This window comes from Aedes aegypti, chromosome 3, assembly GCF_002204515.2.
Source record: "Aedes aegypti strain LVP_AGWG chromosome 3, AaegL5.0 Primary Assembly, whole genome shotgun sequence".
NCBI lineage: Eukaryota > Metazoa > Arthropoda > Insecta > Diptera > Culicidae > Aedes > Aedes aegypti.
The window spans coordinates 102672839-102698817 of NC_035109.1; the positions used below are offsets into that span (position 1 = coordinate 102672839).

At 37.0% G+C, this 25979-nt stretch overlaps 1 protein-coding gene across 1 annotated transcript; it reads right to left on the reverse strand.

Annotated features, from left to right (window-relative positions):
* Positions 1–21298: 21298 nt before the first annotated feature.
* LOC5563575 (phosphoenolpyruvate carboxykinase [GTP]) lies at positions 21299–23971 on the reverse strand. Its single transcript, XM_001647887.2, has 3 exons — positions 23675–23971; positions 22830–23430; positions 21299–22768 (listed from the first exon to the last, which is right to left on the reverse strand). Exons 1-3 carry the CDS (start codon positions 23701–23703, stop codon positions 21449–21451), a joined length of 1950 nt encoding a protein of 649 aa, XP_001647937.2. The 5' UTR covers positions 23704–23971; the 3' UTR covers positions 21299–21448.
* Positions 23972–25979: the final 2008 nt, after the last annotated feature.

The window sequence follows — 25979 nt, forward strand, 5'->3', positions numbered from 1 at the left end:
GTTACCGACCTGTCACAACGAAACAACATTATTGCAAATTTTGTTATTGTTTATAATTTTAGATGTTATTTACAACCAACTTACACATGCAATGTAAGAAATATAACAAATGTCATGTAATTAATCTGATACAAAAAAATGTGACAATTTGAGAACAAAGCCATCTTGACAAAGTTATATGAACATCTGTTAATTTAACAGATTTTGCTACAATATGTCATAATCTTATTATGTGATTCTAGACGGGTGTCTAAGAAGTCTGAGTGGCCCAGAAGTAATATCTCAAAAAATCTGAGAAATCGTTCGAGAAATTTCTGGAGAAATTCTAGTTAAAATTTTACTGGAGGAATCTATGGAGGAATCACTGGAGGAACTTCTGTCAATATTCCTGATGGAATTGCTGGTATTTCTGGAGTTCTATAGGAAACGGTCTGGTAGCGAACAAAATTTGTTTCTTGGAGAAATCTCAGGGTAACCGCTTGTGGAACCCATGGAAAAATCGATGTAAGGATTACAGTAGAGATTATCTTGGATCTTATTGCTCCTGCACATAAGGCTGCAGCACGTGCACAGAATGCAATCAGTGGATTACAACAAAATTGTATCACAATTATATCAAGATTTGTTACAAACATAAAATTTTATTTCATTTTTGTTCCTGCACGTTGAGTTGTAACAATGTCCTTACATAATTAAAACAAAATAAGTTATAATAACAAAGGCTATTTCAAATTTGTTTAAATTTATAATATAATTATGAAACAAATCGTGATAAAAAAATCGGAGGGAAGTTACTTATACATGTGCGCATTTATTCATGTAAAAAACATAACAAATTTTGTTATGATTGAGTTATGAATAATGAAAAACTGAGTTATATTTTTGTTTGATTTGAAACATAATAAGTTACATTTTTGTTTAAATTATATTATATTTTGTTTCAATTTTGTTTAGTATAGAGGAAAATGTATTGAATTTTTTATTATTTTATCTACCACCGACCAGTGGATTACAACAATATTGTAGCATAGGTTTATTACAAATATCAAATTTTGTTTCATTTTTGCTAGAAGTACTCTGAATTCATGGAAGAAATTTAAACATAATTGAAACAAAACCATATTAACAAAAGCTGCTTCAAATTTGTTACTAGTTAGAACATAATTATAACACATTTTTTATAAAATTTGTGAGAGCAATTGCTTATAACAAATTGTACAAATAAGTAATGGAAAATAACAAAATGAGTTATATTTGGGTTTGATTCGAAACATAATGAGTTACACTTTTGTTTGAATTATAACATATTTTGTTTCAGTTAAGTTTAGTTTAGAGTAAATTGTGTTATAATTTTTATTATTTTAACTACTTATCATTGAAAATTATAACATACTTTTTTAGAAAAAAAAAAACGCTATAACGGAATAGCAAAATCTGTTTCAACTCTGTTGTAATTCACTGGTCAGGTTACTCTAGATTTTACTGTATACCTCCCTTGTTCTCTGGTCCGTTCAAAATCCAGTTATGCTGAGTTGACTGTATAATTTCTATTTGGCCGTAACGGAAATGATATTCTAATTTAATATTTTTATGTTTGGGAAGCCCAGCGGTAAACACGCAGCATCTCAGCTAGACCAAACTAAGGGACATGGGTTCGAATCCCACAGGACGAGGATCTTTCCGGGTTGGAAATTTTTTTCGACTTCCCAGGCATACAGTATCATCGTGCTTGCCAAGCGATATACATAGGCAAAAATAGTAAGATGGCAAACCTCTCCGTTAATAAATGCTGAAAAGCAGGCTCTGTTCCACTAGGTGCGTAACGCCAGGTATATGGCATGGTGTCCATTTACATCTGGATGAAAAATCATGTATTTTGAGCCGTCGCATGATGGTACTATATGATGGTCTGAAAATGTCCACATCACACCCTAGCGGAACCGGTTCCGGAACACTCCGAAATACCGGCCAAATCTAAATGCTGGTCCTCTTGGTGCTCTTGTAAATCGGAATTAAAAACCATGAAATTCGAACCATCGTTATATACATGTGTATGAACTGCAGTTCTTTCTGAAACAGGTTCCAGGTTCCCTTGTGCCCTTGTGCCCAGAATGGCCATACTGACAAACAATTTCCAGGGTTCCATTCTTGAGTTCCATATCTTTCATATAAAGCTAAAAGAACGAAAATCGGTTAAGAAATTAATTTTTGAGAGCGTTTTAAAGTCACGGGTCATTTTTGACCCTTAATGCATAATGTGTCACTTTTTTTGTAGCGCCGCTCCTAGAGGTCGCTGAAAAATTCTTTTAGCACAAAAATATTCGTTTTCAAAAGTTAGGAAAAAATTTCAGATTTATATCTCTTTTTTCTACAAAGTTACAGCTTATTTACCGTGCCGATTGGCCAAAAATGACCCCAATGCACAAGGAAGGTTTAGGTGTCTTTATTTATTTATTTATTGATTTATTTATTTATTTATTTATTTATTTATTTATTTATTTATTTATTTATTTATTTATTTATTTATTTATTGATTTATTTATTTATTTATTTATTTATTTATTTATTTATTTATTTATTTATTTATTTATTTATTTATTTATTTATTTATTTATTTATTTATTTATTTATTTATTTATTTATTTATTTATTTATTTATTTATTTATTTATTTATTTATTTATTAATTATTATTTATGTCACTGTAATTGAAATAACTTGTTTTTGAGAATACGATAGCAAAACCATTCACAGCTGAAAAATATTGATGAAATACGATGCAAACAAGACGAAAAGATATCTAAGATGTATCAGAGGTATGATAAACCCACTTAAAAGAACGATTATACCAAAAAATTGTAGAGCTATGAGAAAAAATATGTAAACCCAACATTTATCGTCAAGTTTACATAAATTTTCTTGTTTTTTCCATCAAATTGTCTTCAAAGTCTCATCCTCATTGCCATTAACGCCAATTCAGTTTCCCCAAAGGTGTACTGAAACAGTGATTATTTTAAACCTTTCCAAATAGTTAAGTTTCGGTGCGACATTCCACGATCAAAAGATTTCAGGCAGTTTTTGACGTCATAATCTCGGTATTTCAGCGATCCAACTCATTTGTACTTTCGTGAGATGTTTCTATAGTATGATTGCACTGATAAATAATTAAATTTAAAAAAAATCCATTTGATAAAATTTCACGATGTTGCTGCGCACGAAATACAGTTGCTGGTTTGAGAAGTTGTCAAAGTGCGTTGCATTGTTATTCAATGCATGGAATACTCAAGTAGACTTGTTTGATGTTTCAGAGATGCTGTATTTAGAAAAAATAAAAACATCTCAAAGAAAAAAGAGATCACCCGGTACCGTAAAACGTCAAAAAAGTGGACTTGCAATTTCATTTTCTATCGTTCTTGCTTGACCCAATCTCACCCCCATTTTTGATGTTTTAGACACCGTGCCGAAAAAAATCAAATTTTTAAGAAAAAATCAAATAGATTCCGGAAAATACGTGTGAGGTGTAATGAAAAGACTTTCAACCTTCTACTTTTATAACGATAGAGGTTAAAGTACATGCGTGATACTTTGCACATGAGAAATTTAATGTTGCAAATTTTATCTAGTTTCAACACACAAGTTTATTGATATAGTAAACAAAAACTACTATTTCTAAAAATGTGTATTGTGATGGATTAGATGTAGTAATATATTCCCTAACACATGAATTATTAATTTTAGTAATATCAGCGTTATTAGCTGGAATATTTCAAAAATCATATTTATCCGTTTTGACCCAATCTCACCCCCTAGACCCATTGTCACCCCCATCGACGGTAGTAATAATTTTATTTTCTAGTTCTACAACTCTTACTATTCTCGGGAGAGAGCTCGGGAAAGGCTCTCTGTCCGCTTCAACTAGGGCTAGGGTTGCTCGCCGTCACAGTTTGTATATTTTATCAATCAAATAGATTGCATATTTAATATGTTTAGAGTGTGAGGAACTCGTCGTTAACCAGACCTTCTCATCAGAATAAAAGAAGACGTCATCTTGATATCTGCAATAAAGAACATGGCAGGTGGATAAGTGGAAGGACACCATATCCAGATTGTGTATATTACGATATGAATGACATCACATGTCTTACAACCAAATTTGATGTTTACACAAGTCAAGACACTGCCTTGTCTGTGTATGCTGTGCTGTAGCTGTAGAAAAAGAAGCAAGAAGACGGGGAAAAAATCGAAATTTGGAGGACACCCTGCATCCTTCTTGAACCCCCTTTCAAGCCTCTGTATAAGCGTGTTAATTGTTATGAGTCTGTTTCTTTCTAATCCAAATCAGTCTTTAAAAAATCCCACCCCAAGAGCTGCTGAGATCAAAAGCCATCAGACCAAGATTTTTTCCGCGCGCATCATTTGCTCAAATCTAGGCATGCAATGAATCATGCCAGGATTCAATCCTTGATCGATTATTAGCCGGGTGAAAAAATCGAGTAAACATTGAAATTTTATTCCATATCGATTGAAAACTTTTGTCTGACAGGAATGTATAATGCACAGCTGTTTCCAGTGAATGGCTTCAGGAAACTAGCGACAACTTCTAGTAACATTCTGACCTGACGTAATGAATTCACATGTATACGGGATTCCAAGCTCCTTAACAGAAAATATGAATCAGGACAATTTAGATTGAATTTCCATTGAAACATGTCAGGATTCAACGAAACTCTGTCTTTCAAATCTTTGTCTTTATTAATATCTCCCTAAGTGGAAATGATCAAAAGTATCTAGTGGAATTTTGCTGTGGTATGATACCATTTCTCCTCTATCCTCATTGCTGAACTTCATTGCCTTCCATCTCACTTCATCTCATGTTCTAGGCAGGCAGGTTCTATTTGTCCCAATTCCCAATGAAACGTCAAAAATTCCAGACGAAGAGCATTTTAGCTTGACTCGATTGCCTATGAGCGTAATGACGAGATTCAATCATGGGATTGAATCCTTGTATGAATCACGTACGCTAAGATTGGAAAAATCGGGATTCAAAATGATCCCACGCTTTAAGATTATTTCAAAGCATCCCGAGCAGAAGCGAAGTTCTGACCATCAAATCGAGATATTAGTTTGATTGACATAAGAGATAAAAGATCTGAAGATAATATCTAAATTTTATTCCTGGAACTTCTAAGCCATATGCTTGTTTAAATCTGGGAGTAGAAGGATGCTCTTAGAAGACTGATCCAAATTGATGTATGACCCGTCCGAACTTCAGCTAATTTAATTTAAGATTCTGTAAAAAAACAAGTTTTTCATTATTCATTACATATTTGTATTATCCACGTATTCACCACATTGTTTGGTAGATTGTCCAGAGAAGCGACCCTGTGATCCAGGTTTGCCAAAAGAGGACTTGAAGTTGCCGTTGACTCAAGACCAGCAGCTTGGGACTTTAGCAGGTCTTCTTCTGAGACCTAGTAAAAATACTTAGACAAAAGAGAATCGTATCATACTTTCTACAGAACTTGGGACAACCTCTGCAAGGATTCGTTCTGAGATTTCTCAAGTAATTTCAGGAATTATTCCACAAAACTCTGTTCATTAGAGTTTCCAATCCCGTGAAGAATTCCTGGAAAATGAGATTTTCCGGGATTCCCGTTTCCCGTGAAATTGTTTTCTGTTTCCCGGGATTCCCGTATTTCCCGGGAATCCCATATTTCCCGGGAAATTCTATTATTTCCTGGACGAATCTTTGGAATAATCCTTGGTGAAATCCTGGAGGAACTTCTAGTAGAATTCCTAGACAGATTTCTAATGGTACTTCTGGAGCCCTATTTAAAACGGTCTGAAAGAATTTGGTTGCCAATGAATTTTTTTTTGGAGGAATCTCTGCCAAAATCCCAGGAAAAATCGCTGCATGAATCACTGTAGAGATTATCTTGAGGGATTTTGTGATAGAATCTCTGGAGAAATCTTCGAAACAAATCCGGGAGAAATTTCTTTCCGAGACACCAATGTTTTTATTTTTCGAGAAGGTAAATCAGGGAATGTGGGAATGCTGCCCCAACAACGACCCACTAAAACCAGCCCGTGCACTGTAATTGAGCAATTGTTTTTGAATTTGGAAGTGTGGGACGATCGAGGCAAGCAGCCATGGACCGAGTTTTGACAATGTTACGCCGGTCATGTCTTGAAGGAAGTAGTGCCATCAAAATTAAGTAGGGGAAATCAGGGTAAAACCGACACTGTGGGTAAGCTCGACACCCTTTGATTTTTCATGTTTTGAGCAGATTTTCATGCAGTTTCCACCACGCTCTATCTTAACTTGTGAAATGTTGTGTTTCGAATTACATTACAACTGACGCTACCAATAAACTGCCACAATAAACAACAAAATCATATTGGATAACATAGAAGCATCAGCAGTTGCAATATTTCGCTGTTATTCTTTAACTATTTCGCATGTGAAATTTTTAAAATATCATCATTTGTTCTGCGTCTACATAATCATTTACTATTATTACGTTGATACAACATGAAGGAGAAATAATTTTTTGGTTTTTCGACAGCTGAAAACGCTATCGAAAAATAAATGTCCACTCGGGGTAAGATCGACACTTTCATTTGGGTCAAAATCGATACCTTTCTTTGCTTCATAATCTAATTTCAGGGAATCTTTCTAATCGAAAGACTATCTCTTTAGTTTATGTGAGTCTTTATTTTTGAATTCCAGTGAAATTCACGGATGGCGAACTTGTTAACATGTAAAATATGACACTATATGACTTGCCAGAAGCTGTCGTTAAGTATTAAAAAAAATATTTCTTTGTTATCACGTTTCAACCTATTTTATGAAGCTTGCAGAATTTTTTCTCATTTAAAATTGAAGAATCAATAGTATTTTGAATACGTTCATATAAATTAATCTTATTGTTTATTTACAAACTATGAGGTTCGACAGTTTTTATTATCTACAAATAATTATAATTACACTTTTCTGTTTTGTTAAAATTAAACAGTATTTATTTTCACAACCAACCATTCGCTACAACTTCATCTTCATAGGCATTCCATGAACACAAATTAATAATATCCATGTGTATTCACCCCAACTTTAATGTCTTAGCATGGGACATTTTAAATTTTTACATATATTTAGTGGATCTTTGGCCTCTTCTCAATAATTTACGTAATATGTGAATAATACTTTAGAGGAAGGGATCATAAATGTCAAAATCATGTTCAAAGCATTCTTTTAAATATACAATGTGATGGTGATGTTCACTACGTATAAATTCTGCTCAAAGTGGATGTGTCGGTTTTACCCCAACAGGGTGTCGATCTTACCCGCACTCTCAATTGTCTCACCCAAAAATGATGAAATATCGATTTGATTTAAATCACTGTATAATCTTAATATATCATTCAGCGATCGCAAGGATTGATAGATTTATAACCAATATGTGATACTACAACAATTTTAGGTTCGTTTAACAAGCGAAAGTACACAAATTTTATCAATAAGCTTAGGGTGTCGGTTTTACCCCGAATTCCCCTACCAATGTCATCGCTGTCGTCTGGTCTTGAATGGATACGAATCTGAAACCACGCATGTACATATATTGATTGGAAGAAAACGCTGCTCTGTGGATCAATTGTCAGCATATGTTCATTTTTACGGATGTTCCGGAGGATCAAGAAATGGCCGATCGAGATAACTCGGAGGTAACAATGGTATACTTATTTGAAGACCCTCACTGCACGCCGTTTGAAAAAAAAAAAATCCAGCTCTCTAGGTCATCTTTCAGGGTATGTCCACTTTTACGGATGTTCTGTCCAAGACCAAGACCAAGAAACGGCAATTCGAGATCATACATACAAGCTCATTGGGGCCCAGATAGCCGTAGCGGTAAACGCGCAGCTATTCAGCAAGACCAAGCTGAGGGTCGTGGGTTCGAATCCCACCGGTCGAGGATCTTTTCGGGTTGGAAATTTTCTCGACTTCCCAGGGCATAGAGTATCTTCGTACCTGCCACACGATATACGCATGCAAAAATGGTCATTGGCATAGTAAGCTCTCAGTTAATAACTGTGGAAGTGCTCATAAGAACACTAAGCTGAGTAGCAGGCTCAGTCCCAGTGGGGACGTAACGCCAGAAAGAAGAAGAAGAAGAACATACAAGCTCATCACCTCAAGTCGATTGAAAAAAAAACACTTCTCTAAATCAATTTTCAGGATATGTACACATTTCAGGATGTTCCGGATCTTCCGGAGGATTAAGAAATTTCCTTTCCAGATCATACCGAAGATTCGATGGAAAAATAATTTGAAGCTAATCACTGCAAGTTGTTTGGAAAAAAATTACTGCTCTTTAGGTAAATTGTCAGGATACTTCCACTTTTACGGATATTCCGGAGTTCCATGAAATGACCGCATTCAAGTTCATACCAAGGATCGATGGTATACTATTTAGAGGCTCATCAATACAAGTCGTTTGCAAAAAAATCCATCTCTCCAGGTCAATTTTCAGGATATGTCCACTTTTTAGGATATTCCGAAGGACCATGAAGTGACCATCACCACATTCGGTTGTCCAACGATATTATAATATTACCTGAGAATACATAAATTTCGCTTTCTGTCAAATTTGATGTGTTTAAACTCCATTTACTATGATCAAAGTTCAGAAAAGGAAGCTGAACAAATAATTACCCGACCTTACCAAGGAGGACACCGGAATAACTCCGGCCATCATGAATAAATTGTTCCACTTCTGCCAGCATATGAAACTAGCAGCCTTTGGAGTGCATGTAGTGAAAACCACATCTAAATCAATTGAATTAAACATTCACATTTCGAAAAAAAAAATTAACCCTGTCGGAATCCAAAGGAATATGCAAAAAAAATCTCTGGAATTGTTATTTATGAAATTGCAAGACGAATGAAAGAAATTTTTATGTGATTTGAAGGAACCTTTGCAAAAAATATTGGGAAGGGTCATGAAGTGAAAGGCCTTCCTTAGCTCAGTGGTAAGAGTCCGCGGCTACAAAGCAAAACCATGCTGAAGGTGTCTGGGTTCGATTCCCGGTCGGTTCAGGATCTTTTCGTTATGGAACTTTCCTTGACTTCCCTGGGCATAGAGTATCATCGTACCTGCCACACGATATACGAATGCTAAAATGGCAACTTTGGCAAAGAAAGCGCTCAGTTAATGTTAATTCTCAGCCAATTTAAACAACCACTCCAGGCTATCTAGACAGATCAGGTAAAGTAAGTTATTATTGATGAACCTGACGAATAGGTGCTCAATCAGGGGGTTATCTCACCCGGTGTCCGGCCATTTGGTCGAATTTCATCTGGCCGAATGCTGTTTGGCCGAATTACGAACAAAAAATATCTACAACGCTGATGTGTAGGATTCATAAGTCTGGCCCATAAGATCTGCTAATGATTTTGTTGATTTTTATGATATGACAGGACATCAGGTTTGTCGCTCCAAGAGAATAATTCGACACGTTATTTCAGGACGAAGTTGTGAACTCCACATATCGCGAGAAGACTTTAAGCTGATGGTTGATTCGTCTGTGGGTTATGAGCGGATTAACTTAGGTGAGATGTCATTCCCCTCCAAGAATAAGAGTGCAACGTGTGAACTGAACTCTGCACCGCTACTTGCATACAACAAAACCGAACGACTCGATGAACACTTTCGTCAAAGAAGCTCACTGTTTCTCCGTTGTGAAGCCAAGACTTGTGGTTGCTAGAACTATGAAATATTTTACTTAGTACGAATCGAAGCAACCCGATTCAGCAGAAGCACGAATAAGTCTTAAACTGTTTCAGTTACTGTCAAACAGCAGAGAAGTGAATAATAGCTTACATTTAGGATATGCTTCTTTCACCACTGACAGTATCCTGAAATAACTCTAAAGCTAGTTATTTGTATACCTACCAATGATGATTTATCTTCTTTCAGAATAAGCTACATAAATTCCTTACCAAATGCATGCTAACTGTATTTCACTATTGTTTTCAATTTCGGCTAAACGGCATTCGGCCAAATGACCCATTCGGACAAATGGCGTTCGGCCAAACGACCCGGAACCATCTCACCCATAGATTGTAAGACAAACTAAACGCATTTACTTCAAAATTTATTACTCCTTTTTGATAAACTGATCTCCAATTGTTAGTTTGTCAAAATGCAGGCTAAACGTATCCACGCTTCAACAAAACTTAATATGAATAAATCACCCGAAATCTTCAAACTTTCTACATACCTACTAACACTATCAAATACATGTCTTAGAAACAGAAGTAAACTTTCAAGATTATTCCACTTTTACGTTCATGCTATTTTGTTCAAATTTCGAAGCGAGATAAGCCATCACTTGTCGAAAATTAATTGCTTGCAAGTATGCATTACGTCAGGTAGCCAAATGCCCACACACACACGACCATCCCGCCGCACGTTACACTTCTCCACCCATAAGTCCACCAGATCACGGAAATCGGAGAGCCCCTCAGACACGCTCCAGATGGCAGTACAAATTATATTCCGGATTCTGTAGCATGTACCTGTTCAACCTAAAATTAAGCCTGCTACTTCATCGTACAAGTTGCTGCTTGCTTCTCATACATTCCAGCAGTCAGCCTAACAAGATAAAACTTTTATTGCTCGTCGTCGTGCACCTTCCATATCTCAACCGAAGGTGCAGTTGGCAAGTTCATAGGATGGCAACAGCAACCGGAAATGGGCTACATCATGACTGCCACCCACCAACGGCACATGTGTGACCATTATACCCACTGGTGGCGCAGAACCAACCAATGATGTTGCATGTGCTACATACATCCATACATACACTTACAACAACGGATGAGAACCATAAAGCTCGGGTCGCGTAAGCCTATTTTTAGACGAGGAGTAGACAGACTGGCCGGAAGAATAATTTATAAAGTTTTCTTCGACGTGATGTAGGAAAATGCGATGGGAAACTAATTTATCGCATTCTCGTTGATTACAGATTTGCAAGGGTTTCTGTGGAGGTTAAAAACTAGAATTGGTCATAATTATCATTTACTACGCTACCTCAAAAATAAAAAAAAAATCCTATATAAACATTGACAAACAAAGCACTCAGTTTTATTCCTATTTTCAATGTTCCTTTGTATTTACAATAATTTTCTTAAATACAGTGCAAAGTAGAAATCAAGTTCTCCAGTTTAGCAAAACATATCTAGTACCCGTCCAAGAATGATTGGAGTGAATTTAAAGAGGACGATTAACGATTAAGGCTAAGTAGCCCGTCAATCGTTTTGGCAACAATGATGACTTTTCAGCTTGCATTACAATGCGATAAAACTCAGTCTTGATAGTTTATGTTGACTTGAAAAAGTATCACTGTACGCGCTAACATACATAAAGTATGCTGATACTTTTTCAGCTGGGTCAGTGCAAAACCAACTGATATTCTTTGATTCGACATCGTGAGATGAATTAGCAACAATCATCATCGACGCGTACAAATTTCAATGACGGCCTACTTCGCCTTAACTGATGATGATAGGTAAGTTTCAAAATTCACGAATAGCTAAATATTACAAAATCCCTAGTTTTTAAACATGTTTGCCTATATTGAAAGTGATGAAATTTTTTTTTGTGCGATAAATTTGAACATAAAAGGCTAAAATTTCCTATTACACCTTAAATTTATTTTACAGTCTACTTCATAACTCGATATTGAAGGGACCATTGAGTTAGGGAGGTATCGAGTTATCGAACAGAAAATTAGTGTAAATCGAGACCATCGAGGTAGCCATAAATTGACTGTACTTAAAAAAATCTATGAAAACTTCTATTTCCCAATCTTTTGCAAATAAATCAAAAATTATAGCGAAGACTTTTTCATTACTCTATTTTTTTCCATCAAAATTATGAAAACCTTACTTTTATAAACTGTCTATTTTCTGTAAGACGTATATAAGTAAATTTAGAATGTGATGGCTTGTAAAAAAAAATAGTTCAAAAAACAACTGGTCATTGCTTTGAGTTTTGATTTATTGGCAAACAGGCTCGAAAAAAGAATGCTTCTAAGATTTTAAGTGCTAGAAATTAATATATATATACACTCTTAAAAATAATGAAAATTACTCTGGACGTAATTCTGGTTATGACTGAATGACACATGATGTAAGTGATGGAACGACACAAAAACGTGTCTTTGAAGATGTATTGAACAAAAAATGTAATTTTACATGTTAAAGGACACGAAAACTATGGAACTGTGATCGACATTTCCCGAATCAGACACTAACGTATTTGAAATTGGACACAAATTTACGTCACTCGGCTCGCTTCTTTTATGTGCATCCCAAAAGACGTAAATCACATTATTTTTTGGTACTGTGTATATATATCCTTATATCCAATATTTATCGTTCTACTCAAACATACGCAGTATTTCTCCACAATTAAATTTATTCAGAGAAACTACATATCATTGTTTAGAAAATCGATTTGTCGCCAAAAAATTATTACAAAATAAGTGCAGTGCTGACCCGATTTTGTCTGCCCCCAATTTTGTCTACCCCCGATTTTGTCAATTTTTTGACCCGATTTTGTCAGCCTATTTAGAATGTAATATTGTTCGTCATGTTTTACCGTTTTTACATTCAAACTGATCCCGTATGATTATATATGAAGTCCAGAAGCGTGTGCTAGAATAAGGGCGTAAGTCACATGATCGATTTCTCTTCATCGATCCTCTCTTCTGTGAATAAAAGTGACAAGTTGCGGGTTAGTTAGCATTTTTTTCACTTCAGACCGCTTGACAGCGATACAATCTTGCGTCCTGAGGTGAAAAAATGCTGACAAACGTGCGTCTTGTCCCCTTTATTCACAGAAGAGAGGGTCTATAAAGATAAATCGATCATGCGACTTAAGCCCTTATTCTAGCACACGCTTGAATTAGGCTTTTCAAACCCCTCTCCTACTTCTTTTATGAAGACTTCAAAATTTTTGTACTGATCGTTACGGTTCGTGTGATGTATTTTTTTTTCTTTAAAAAGAAACTACACGTTAATGGTTCCAGTGGGCTATTTGCCCTTTGAAGGAAGCACCACACTAGACAACGGACTAGCATGCAACGCCCAGTGACACAGTCGGAAAACATTCTTCTCGAAAAGTTTTTCGACCTGAGGCGGGAATCGAACCCACACTCCTTAGCACGATGCGGCTAAATGCCTCGGTGACACTACCCGTACGGCTACGAAGCACCCTCAGGTTAGATATTACTATATAGGTTAAACTTCAATGTAAACTATTGAGGTACCATTCATAAATTACGTAACGCTCGAAAAAGCAAAGCTAAAACAATACGACTAATTCAAGATTTTCAAAACTTTCATACAGAAAGCGTTACAAAGGCGGGGCTCCCCCCGCTCAAAAATTTCCAATTTGAAGTGTTACGTGAAAAATAGATGCTGGGTTATATGAATTTGAACACCAAAATGGGACTATTATAACTATTATAACAAGAGAACGGTTAAAAATTGAAAAAAAAAATCGTCATACATAAGGAAATTTTGCAAACAATTCGCAAAACTAAATTGAGATTTTTTTTTAATTATTTTACTAAAATATGTCGAGTTTCATCGAAATGGGAATCAGTTGTGGCTCAATCTCATTGTCTTAAAAGCTAGTTTGGACACTGTAAGTAGTAAGGACTTCTTAGTTCGAGGCCAGTAAAACTAACTAACTCAGATGACTTCGTTGGGAAATTACTATTTATTATCTTCTTTCTGGTGTTACGTTCCAACGGTGACAAAGCCTGTTTCTCCACATCTATTGACTAACGAACGTGTTCGGAATGTCGAACAAAATAAACGGTGTTCGATGATAAAAGCAAAACCCTGCTTTAAACTCTTGCAAAAAAATAGCTTTGAAAGTGTTAAATTATTACATTACATTTACAGCAAAATAAGCAATGAAATTGACTTTTCGGCAAATATAAGCTGATCCATGACTATGAGATGCATTCATGGCACTGTTAGCCAGTTTAAAATGTGAGTCAAAATGAGATTAAAAAAACATGAAGCATTCGACGATTTTGTGGAACTTGTGTTTTAGGCGTTACGTCCCCACTGGGACAGAGCCTGCTTCTCAGCTTAGTGTTCTTATGAGCACTTCTACAGTTATTAACTGAGAGCTTACTACGCCAATGACCATTTTTGCATGCGTATATCGTGTGGCAGGTACGAAGATACTCTATGCCCTGGGAAGTCGAGAAAATTTCCAACCCGAAAAGATCCTCAACCGGTGGGATTTGAAACCACGACCCTCAGCTTGGTCTTGCTGAATAGCTGCGCGTTAACCGCTACGACTATCTGGGTCTTTACTGTATTTCCTCAGGATAAATTTTGAGTTTATCCAAAAATTACAATTTCTACCCAAACATATTCAAAACATTTCTATAAAAGAATTCATTTCACAAAAACTACATGTTTTTTCGTAGGTTTTTAGCAAAAGAAATATTAAGTATACAGTATGGCCCATAAAAAAATGCAAAAATCATCCCATCATGTTTTACGGTAATTTTTATACATAAAATGTGAACGAAACATAAATGTTGTTCATTATTTGTATTGTTCAATCTATTTAGACTAATTTTTTGCTTTGAACATGATTTTCATGTTATTTCCACCTTACTAGAGAGGAATTGGAAGCATACCTTCTAATTTTAACATGCAGTCATCGAGTTAAATATCTTTGTGATGAAAGCTTTTAAAAAATCAACGATGGGGTGAGATTCTTCACATGCCTTGTCTCCAGCATTCTCCCATATCAAATGATATAATTGGTTCATATCTGGGTCATTGCAGACTTAAACATATTTTCGAAAAAACGGCTCAGTCTGGAGAGCCGTGACTGAACCTTCATATAAGTGTGATAAGCGGCTCTGTTTTGCTCAAAACCTATGAGCTAGTATTGATATGAGTTGTCTCTAACCGAAGGAACAAAATTCATTCTCAAAAAACTGTTATAGACCTCAATATTTAATTTTTATTCAACTTTTACAAAAAATAAAGGCATATCAAACTTATCAAATCAAACTTAAACGCAAATGCCCTCAAAACTATGACCCTGGCAAAATAATTTATTGTGATCATGAAAAACACGTTCTCTAAGAACTTCTCCATCCTCTGATACCAAACAAACTTAAATTTTCAACAATAGAGTGTGATTTTCGAAGGTGGAAAGTTTATCACCAGAGTATACGACAACCAGACGCTATTTCTAACTTTGCTTTATTACAATATTTAGAACAGTAAGAAAAATCTGACAAAAATTGTCCTATATAGCGAACTTATGTCATAATATACTACAGTAATCAGAAATTACATTCACTCACAAAAAACATTGAAAATAACGTTTGTGGATGCTATATTCACGTTCAAACCATTTTCGCACTTTTTTATGGGCCATACTGTAATCCAAAATTTATATTTCTGCTCAAAAAACTATAACTACATGTCATCGCTTTGAAGTTTGATTTATACGCTAACAGGTTTAAATATAGGATTTCTTGAAGTTTCGTTTAATCAAAATAAGTTTTAAGCGCGATCTAGAATTGCTCTTTCTACTCAAAAATGTTCTCTAAACTACTGTTATCAAATTTATGTCGAAAGAAAAACAACATATCAGTGCTATGAATTTTGGTTCATAGGCAAACAGTTAAGAATGAATGGTATTTCCTGATTATTATCAGTGCCGTAAAATGGGATGTTGAGGGATGAAAATAAAATTCAACTCGAATTTTAAGCAACTTCTAGTATGGCAACTACCGAAATACTAAACATTACATATACCTTGCAATTGGATCAAATGGACAAACTGATGTGATGTTTACGAAAAAGTTACACGTCTTCTCGCTGAGAATCAAACTCACGACTCCGTGTTCTCTAGATAGGGGGCGTTACCCCTACGCCACGAGAGGACTCATGGACGCAGAGGTTAACCTGAATTCGATTTCAGCTCAATAAGGGTTCTATTTTGTGTGTTACTGAATATCACCAAAATTGTTTAATCTTGAAAATCGGCAAAACCGGTAGGAAAATCCATATTTAAAAAATATGGGATTTTTCTTGATACTACAGTCAACTGTCCCTAACTCGATAAGGGACCATCGAATTAGGGAGACATCGCGTTACAGAACACAACACCAGCGCAACTGCGATCCAAGGGACCATCGAGGACCATGAAAACCAACTTTAACTATGGTTCTCTAACTCGATATCGAGATACGGAATATCGAGTAAGGAAAAGTTGACTGTATTTTCAAAACGTGTTCGATCACACTGGTAAAATGTTTGGAAAGTTGGAAAGAGAGGCCCTAATCACATGATGATTATAATTAGTAATCGTTCAAAATGACCACTTTTCTAAGTTTTGAGCCCATAATTTAAATTGTACTAAACCAATAAAGATTTGTATTTCAAGGAAGAGAAAAAAAACAACTGTATTTGAGTCTCAAAATATTAGCAGTATCTATTTTTGAACTGACTACTTGCTTGAGATCATAACAAATTGTTATTTTCATTTATTTTTTACGTTAATCCAATTGATTGGGTTTGAAATACAAGTTTATGTCATGTAAGGAATTCATACATTTATCATATATTGTTTAAAAAGTAAAGTTCAAATGTTTTTCAGAACAAAGTTTATAGATGGTTAGTTATTCTCAATTTTACGGGAGCAGAAAATTACTTTCGAACGAAAGTTTAACCATGCTCCAGAGCAGGGTTATTTCTAACCGGAGGGGAAATAACTATCGTGCTGTCAAAGTTTAACTGAAAGTTAAACGAATTGGTGAAACGATTCACAGCCTTAATTGTTCCTTAGCCGAGGAAACATTGATCGAATTTTGATTCATACAAATATATTTTACTTGAAGCCAATAATGCAAGTCTAATATTTTTCAAACAATTTACTTCATGAAGTATTTTTAATTTTGAAAACTAAAGTACAGTCGACTCTCCATATCTCGATATCTCTCCCCATGTCGATGATTTTGTCGGCCTCTTCATTCTGTATGCATTTTCACTCTATGTATATCGATATCTCCATATCTCGATGTGATTTTAAATTCAGATTTTCTCTCCGTATGTCGATATGCCCAATATCAAACACACTCCCAAAAAATCATGTGATTTTACGTCTTTTGAATGCACATAAAAGAAGCGAGAAGAATGACGTAAATTTGGGTCGAATTTCTAATACGTTAGTGTCTGAATCGGGAAATGTCGATCACAGTTTTCGTGTCCTGGAACATGTAATAGTAGTTTACGGAACAAGTTGCAGAATGATGATTTTTACAGCACGAGTTTTTTTTAAATTTGTCCTACGAGGCTTGGCGAGTAGGATAATTACGACGAGTGCTGTAAAAATCGAGTTCTGCAACGAGTTACGTACAACATTTTTTGCAATTTCGTAGAAGACCACTTGAGGGTATCAGAAATAATATCGGAATGCATTCACCATCATTTTACAATTTCTGAAAAATGGTTTTGTAATGATTCATTACGCAACTCAAAACAGTTGCGTAATGAGAAAGCGTTGCGTAATGAATCATTACAGCACTGGTTTCAGTTGCGAAATGACTATTCCCGCACTGCATACTTCAGTGCAGTAAAGTAGGCCGTTTCATGACAGATTGGCGTGATGAAAAACAGCCTATTACGATGAGAAATTGCAAAAAATTACATTTTGAGTGCAATACACCTCTAAGGACACGTTTTTGTGTGTCATTCAGTCATAACGAGAATTAAGTCCACAGTAATTTTAATTATTTTTAACAGTGAAGGTTACTAGACTAGATTATAGGGATCCAAAACACTTTGCGAAGGCGCAATGACATCTTTTTGGTTTTTAATTTTCCTGGTAACAGAGCGATTTTCGATCTAGTATTTATTAAAAATTTGTTCTATATCTCGATCCCTCCCTAAGGAAGGCCCCTATAACTACACTGATTGTAATTTTTGATTGTCTATTTTTGTTAAATTTGCTTAATGAAATTGATTTAAAAATGATATAAACATTTAGGATATTCATATATTTAAATATGAATGATAATACAAGTTGATCAAATAAATGATCTTGAAGACAGGGCTGATAAAAGGTTTCTTTTTAGAGACTTGGTCTCTATTTTAATTCAAGTCTCTAAAAAGTCTCTATTTTTAATAGGAGGTATCTTAAGTCTGTATTTTAACCAAAATAATCTCTAAAAACTTTATCCTAATTCTGCTTGCATTGAATCCTGATGCAAAATTGCAAGGTTCCAGAGAAACTTTCAGAGATTATAACGGATCCAACAGGCTCTTGAAGATTCTCCGAGGAAAAGCTTCAGGAATTAGTCTTCTACAAAGATTTCTTCAGAAATTTTTCTAGAGATTCCTCTACCAATTCTTCCAGAAATTCTTCCAAAGATTTTTTAAAGCATGCTTCAGAGAAATTCTGCTTAATTTGCTCTTGGAAACCTTCAGATCTCTAAAGCTACTACCACCAGTGATTTCCTCTTGCATTAGCTTGATTTCCTTTTCCAAAACTATCCTAGAATTTTCACCAGATATTTTTTTACTAATCCTTCAACTGAATTCTCCAATTGCTACTCTAGAAGATCTTTCTAAGATTTCTACAGAATTTCTGCTGAGCAAATCCTCAAATGATTATTTCGGAGTTTCTGAAAAAAAAAATGGCCAAGGGGTTTTTTAAGAAACTTTGCAAGAATTCCCCCACCTGTTCATTTAAAAAATCTACGATTCCTCCCAGACATCGAAAATTACTTAGGGATTCTAAAAAAAAATCATATTTTTCTAGGAATTTGTACAGAATTTTATCCAATTATTGCTTATGCAGTCTTTTTTTTAAAATAATCTTCAATAGTTAATCAAAGTTTTCCCACCTGCTAATACTACAACCATTTTCCTAATAATACCTCCGAGCATTCCTACACAAACTTCTACAGAGATTTTGTCCAATGGTTTTTGAGAAATTCCTTTAGAAAACCCTGCGAAATACTCTCCCGAGATTTAATGATTTTCTAGGATTATCTTAGCAAATTATCTAATGGGCTTCGTAGCCGTGCGGTTAGCGGCGTCAATCGTTTAGGCGCATTGTGCTACGGAGATTGGGTTCGATTCCCGCCCCAGCCGGAGAAATTTTTTCGTCAAACGAAAAATTCTTCACTGGTCCACTGGTCGTTCCGTGTGTCTGTTGTCAAATGGCTGAAGACGGTGTAAATTATCTTTTTTAAATCTTCTAAACTTTCCTCAACAGTCCAAGCGTTATTTCAGAGATCAGACTTATTTAGGAAAATCAAAAAGTATTGTTGGAGGATTTTTTTGCAGAAATGTTAGAACAAATCTCTGGAGCAATTGATGAAGGTATTTTTAAAGAAATCCCTAGTTGAAATCTCATACAAATTCTCAAAGACAGTTCCATAGGAGAAGATATTGATTGAATTTTGGAAGATATTTTGGCCGGAAATTTTGCAGGTTGGGAAATCAATGAATAAATTACTGGATAAAATCTTAGAGAGGTATAAAGTTTCTTCAAAATTTTCAAAAAGATTTTTTGCAGGGATTCTAATGACTCCTGAAACAATCTTCGTAGAAATTCCATTTGTGTAGTTCTCTGTGTGTTTTTGGAAAAATTTCCTTGGTAAAAATCATTTAATTCCTTTATCAATTTCCGGAGTTATATTTGATTAAATTTCCGATAAAGTTCCTATAGAAAATCAAATAATCTTAGATCTTGAAATTTTTGCTCTGCTGCTTTTTCAGAAATCAAAAAGAAAACAAGCCAGTCTGCTAAGAATAATGTTATATCTTCTGTTGAGCTGAACGCTTGTAAACCAAAATGTCACTTACACCCCTTTGCTTTTTAGCCCTCTAAATATAATAACTTTCAATTTTCAGTCTTGGATTCCATAGGGTTAACATTTTTCTTAGCTTTACTGTGGACACAATTTTTACGAACGCGGACGCGCCTCTGATCAAGATAATTGATGTAAAACCAAATAAATAAATTAAATAAAGGGAAAATCTAAAGCTAATCCTGGAAAACGTGTATATGAATACATAGACAATTTCTGGGGAAATTTCTGTCTGATTCCTTGGACGAATACTTGCAAGATTTCTGGAGAAATTTGGGAGTCATTCCTATAAGAAATGCATGTGAAATCTAGTTTTGGAAATTCTTAGGTAAACTTTGTGAAATTCTTATATCCTGTCGTTTGACTGTCGTTCAATGGGACTTTTACCAGTCCAATCATTAAGTATTTTCCATTTCGGATTTTTTTATAAACGTTTGCTGATTGTGAAAGGAAAAGGATATGTATGACCTTCAAAGTTTAACGTTTCATGCAACAATGGTAAAGAGGTTGTGTACCTATAATGATCGTTTTGCATGAAATTCGTAAACATATTGTTGAGGTGGCGATATCCTGAGCCTCTTGGCATACCCCGCTATCCAGGTATGTAATCATCAACGTAATGATGCTCTGAGATTGCCTGAGCTAATTAAATGTGGCGACATTCATTCAGTATGATTGATTCCGTTAGTTAATTTCGCCGCCATCGTCACTGTCACTCCTGCACTTTTTCAAGAATCAATACCAGCCTAGTTTTCACGACTTTTTTACAGCAATATTGGAACATTTACTGATTATTCCATCAATGTGGTATTGATCCTAGGTCCTAGTTTCACTGTCGAGGAAAGCAAAAGTGAAGATTGAGTGGTCCTTGGTTTATAGAAAATCGGTATGACCCCGGAAAATTATTCGATGGTTCCGCTTGTGAACTGAATCACTCCTAAAACTGGTTTTGGTAGCATTTATTTGATCGGTAGATTGCATTTCTTAAGAATCAAAACTCTCAAGAGAAGAATCTTAACTCATTCACTGATTTCCGAGAGCCAACTCTTGTCATCGATTCGTGATTAAGTTTGTTGTCTCACCTTCACATGGCTTCCAGGCGATTTTGTTTGTATTGTTCAGTTTGATGAAGGACACTACGAGACTAACCACCATTTTGTTTTCTCACTTCACTGCTCTTGAGGCCGTCGGAATCCTTATCCGACGCAAAAGTTCACTTTTCCTGAAACTAAACCACTAGGTTCGAAAACTTGTGGCTTATATATGATCACTAATACGTGTCAAAGGATTTTTGTTGCATGAATCGATGTTACCATAAGTATTGTTAAACGCTCAAATTAAATGGACACAAAAAAATTAAACATTCCTGATACATATAAAAAAGTAGTTTATTAGTAAGTCGTCCTTTACAAAAGAACACACTCAAAAACGTCATATCACAATTTCTACGGAATAAGTTAGACCTATTTAAGAGTAAAATACGTGGATCCTTAAAAACAAGTATAAAGCTAGATGGCCTACATTCGCTCAACGCGACCCTTGAGCTCCTGCAGTTCTTTGGCGATTCCCTGCGGCAAGTCATGCGGCAGCTGGTTGTCATAGTATTGCTTAATCTCATCGACCTCCTTCAGCCAGAACTGCTTCGGTATCGAAAACAGTTCCTTCTCATTCACTGGGCTCTTCAGTCCCTCCAGGTTCAGCGCACCTGGAGCAGGGATGCGGCCGACCGCCGTTTCCCGGTAGCAGTCGTGGTCATCCACTCGCTGCAGAATCCAATCCATAACTCGGCAGTTTTCGCCGAATCCTGGCCACAGGAACTTTCCATTGGCATCCTTGCGGAACCAGTTGACGTGGAAGATCTTGGGCATATGGCCACCGGCAGCAGCACAACGCTGTTCCATGCTGAGCCAGTGTTTCATGTAGTCACCGAAGTTGTACCCGAAGAACGGACGCATCGCAAACGGATCATTCATGATCATCTTGCCTTTGTGTTCGGCGGCGGCTGTGGTTTCACTTCGCATGGCAGATCCAATGAACACTCCGTGGGACCATGAGTTTGCTTCGTAGACTAAGGGGACACCTTCTGGGCGACGTCCACCGAAGAGAATGGCCGAAATCGGGACACCTTCGTTGTCCTCCCAGGCTGGATCAATGATTGGACATTGACTGGCAGGTGCACAGAATCGGGAATTTGGATGAGCAGCGGGGGTCTTGGATTCGCCCAGCTTCCATGGGTTGCCCAACCAGTCAGTGATTTCAACATCGGGATCGATTTCGTTTTCCATTCCTTCCCAGAAAACTCCTCCGTCGGATGTGGCGGCGACGTTGGTGAAGATCGTGTTCTTATAGACGGTTTTCATGGCGTTTGGGTTGGTTTCTGAGGAGGTTCCCGGAGCAACTCCGAAAAATCCGTTTTCAGGGTTGATCGCACGCAATTGACCCTTGGAGTCAAACTTCATCCAGGCAATATCGTCTCCAACGCATTCCATTTTGTACCCAGGGAGAGTTGGATTCATCATGGCCAGGTTAGTTTTGCCACAGGCAGATGGGAAGGCAGCAGCGATGTACTTTTTAACACCGTTGGGATCGGTGATGCCGAGGATCAACATGTGTTCTGCGAGCCATCCTTCACGTTGAGCAATGGTGCTGCCAATTCGAAGCGCGAAGCATTTCTTGCCGAGAAGGGAGTTGCCACCGTAGCCCGAGCCATAGGAGACGATTTCGTTGTTGGCCGGTTTGTGCAGGATGATGGTACGTTCCGGGTCGCAGGGCCAAGAAGACATAGCGATCTTACCGTTGGCCGGAGTGCCGACAGAGTGGAGACACTTGATGAAATCCTGTAGAAGAGAAGTTTGTTAGTTTTGTGATTAAGGGGGAGCTTGGAGAGTAAGAACTTACCGAGTTGTCGGAGAGTTTATCCAGCACTTCCTGTCCCATGCGAGTCATAATGCGCATCGAACATACGACGTAGGCCGAATCGGTGATTTCAATGCCAACCTTGGCTAGTGGAGAAGCGATCGGGCCCATCGAGAACGGAACAACGTACATCGTGCGTCCCTTCATGCAACCAGGGAACCGCGATCGGATCGCGGCTTCGTAGTCTTCCGGAGAGATCCAGTTTCCGAGCGTTCCCTTAATGCCATCCTTGGGCGTTGGAATGGTCTGCTCCCGTCGCTGGGTGCAGATGAAGGTCTTGGACTCCACCCGAGCAACGTCAGCAGGATTAGTGCGAGCCAACCAGCAGTTGTCGTACTTGGGCAACGGATGGATGGTGCCTTGGGCCTGTAGAGCCTTGATCAAGGCGGCACTCTCCTGTTCGCTTCCGTCGACGATATGGATCCGATCGGGACCGCACGTGGCAACCGATTCCTCCAGGAAGGTACGCACCTTAGCCGACAGCAGAGCGACATCGCCGTTTACGACGGGCACTCCACGGACCACGTTTTGCGACTTGGGAACCGAGCGCAGTTTCGGGCTGCAACCCAGAGTGGTTTGGAAGCTGGGGAAATGGATAAATTTTGTCTCATTAGTTTGAGTTTCAAAATGTTTCTGGTCTCATTACTTTGAGTTTCAAAATGGGTGTGAATTCCCGAACAAAATAGAAGTCTAACATAACTTTAATTCGATAGCCCTCATAAAAAATATATTTAAAGATAACGACGATTAATTTAGAACTCTACACAAAATCAAGACTATGAAAACAGATCACCTTAATTCTACACACATTTATTGAAAATACTTACGGGGTATAAACTTCGATGACCTGCGGCATTTTGACGAGATTCTTAACACTTTTCTTCTACACAATTAATGACTACGACACTGAATTTCAAAATTGGCCAGCTTACAATCGACTTGCGAGACTCTTTCTCACTTCACTATAACCACACCAAATCACACAAAACGACAGAGGAAACGGTGGCTTAATGGATTTTTTTATTTTCACTTGGAAAGTATAGGCTTGCAAAAAAGAACGAAAACTAGCTCGTTTTCATCTTACTGATTGGGGTTGTTCAGTAGAACTGATGGTCCAATGCCGCGAGCGGCCTCCCTTATATTTGGGACGCGGACGGTTATCATGCACACCGAAGTGGAGTATCCCCGGGAACAAAATAAAAGCGTGAGAGCGAAGTCAGCATGTGTTGAGGAATTATTGTCCATGTGGTGATTCGTGTGCTGCGCCCTGATTGGCTACCCGTTGGAGGTACAGTCGAAGACGTCATCGCGACTCCTTTTTTAGTGGTCAGCTGATCTCCGCAATACACATGCATCCATATGGATTCCCCAAGCGACAGCGTTGCTACCCGTTCAAGAGTGAGCAAGAGAGCGAGAATGTTTTGAGGAGTGACGTCATCTGGCCGTAAGTATAGAGCAGCGACGAGTCAGTATGCTTTGGCGCTTACTTAACATTAAAGCCTTTCTTAGTATTCAGCATACTTAGATTTACTCTCTTCTCTCCTCCATAGTATGCTTGTACGCGAATACTAGGGCAGTAGTATTCCACTCAAAGTAGGCGATTGAATCATGTGTTTTATTTTCATTACACCCGGCTCTCTTGGATGGACACACAGACAGGCTCATAGTAGCCGGTGGTGTGTCCGCCGAAGAAGAAGGCATGAAAAAAGTGTTTTTGTTTTGGTTCGCTATCAAGTATTCCAATCAAATTGAATCCAACGTATGCTGTGCTGTTTTGTTGCCATCTCACTTCGGTTCCGGAAAGCCACGCGGTCATGCTCTTTCACTCCCATTCGTCGCGCCTTATCTGCTGGCTGTTGTCGTTCCCTGCAGATCTCGGGCAGCTTCTCCTCCTGGCCCCGCTTCTTGGGACCGGTTGGGAAACAACAAGACCAGTACGACTGAATGCTGCTTTTGTTGAACTTTGAAAATTGTGGTCGTAATCGATTTGAGAGCTGGTACTTTTCCACCAATCATTCAAATAATTTGAAATAGAAATTATTTGAGTTTTCAACACAGTTTTAACATTTAAAAATAAAGCGGAAAACTCTATGTAGTCATTAGGGTATACGACCCAAACATCTTAAATTATTGAAAGAGACATGGTCAAAAATAACAATTTTTAAACATGTCCAGTCATGATCCATTTGTGAACCACCTCCTTCTAGAACCACCTTGTTCTACGTGGAATTTTCCACCTTGGCTTCCATCAGGTATCTGTGATCGCCTACAAGAACCGCTTGTAACCTTTATTGAAATTCCTCAACTAACACCAAGCCAGACTTTTTAACGAATTCTGTACCTACACGTAAGCAAGAAGTTTTTTTTTATGCACAGATGTTGAACTATCGTTGAAGGGTGCAAGAAATTTGTCTACCTGCGAAGTCAAAAATCATCGGACACACCTTCCAGGGGCTCGATGTTTGTTCTGTTTATGCAAGGTCCTTCGCTGAAATGTTAGAACGGTCATTAAGATTGCCTTCTAAGCTTATTATTTTGTCGCGAGCTATTGAAAATGTTTGATATACTAAATAAAATCAAACTTTTCAGATTCGCATTGATATTTTTGCAGAATCACGCATAGGAAGATCTTTTCGCATATTGCGGATCGAATATTGTCGTTTTTGACCGTTGAATCATCGCATGTTTTCATAATAGATTGTTTATGAATGCGATGGGTAGGTGCTAATTTCGAAGATTGTTTGCTATGTTGGACCAACACTGTGATTCATTGAATGCCAAAATATGAATCAAATCTTTAAATATTCTTGAAGACAAGGGGAAGATTTTGAAATCAACAACAATGAACTAATGAATAGATGATTTGCAAAAATAAAACTGAGTTTTCACACGAGTATAACTTAGAAGTAATCTAGTAGATAACATAAATCAATCAAATTTGAAGCATCTGCAGTTTTTAACAAATTCGATTTCGAAACCGGTCGAAACATCACGGGTGCTATAAACAGACGGCATTCTGTATTCAATTTGGCGTTATTGATTCGATGAGCTTGTAGATTGTTAGGCCACGAAGTCTGTAGATAACACGCAATTGCTTCTGACAATCGAATCTTCCGAACGACTAACTGATAG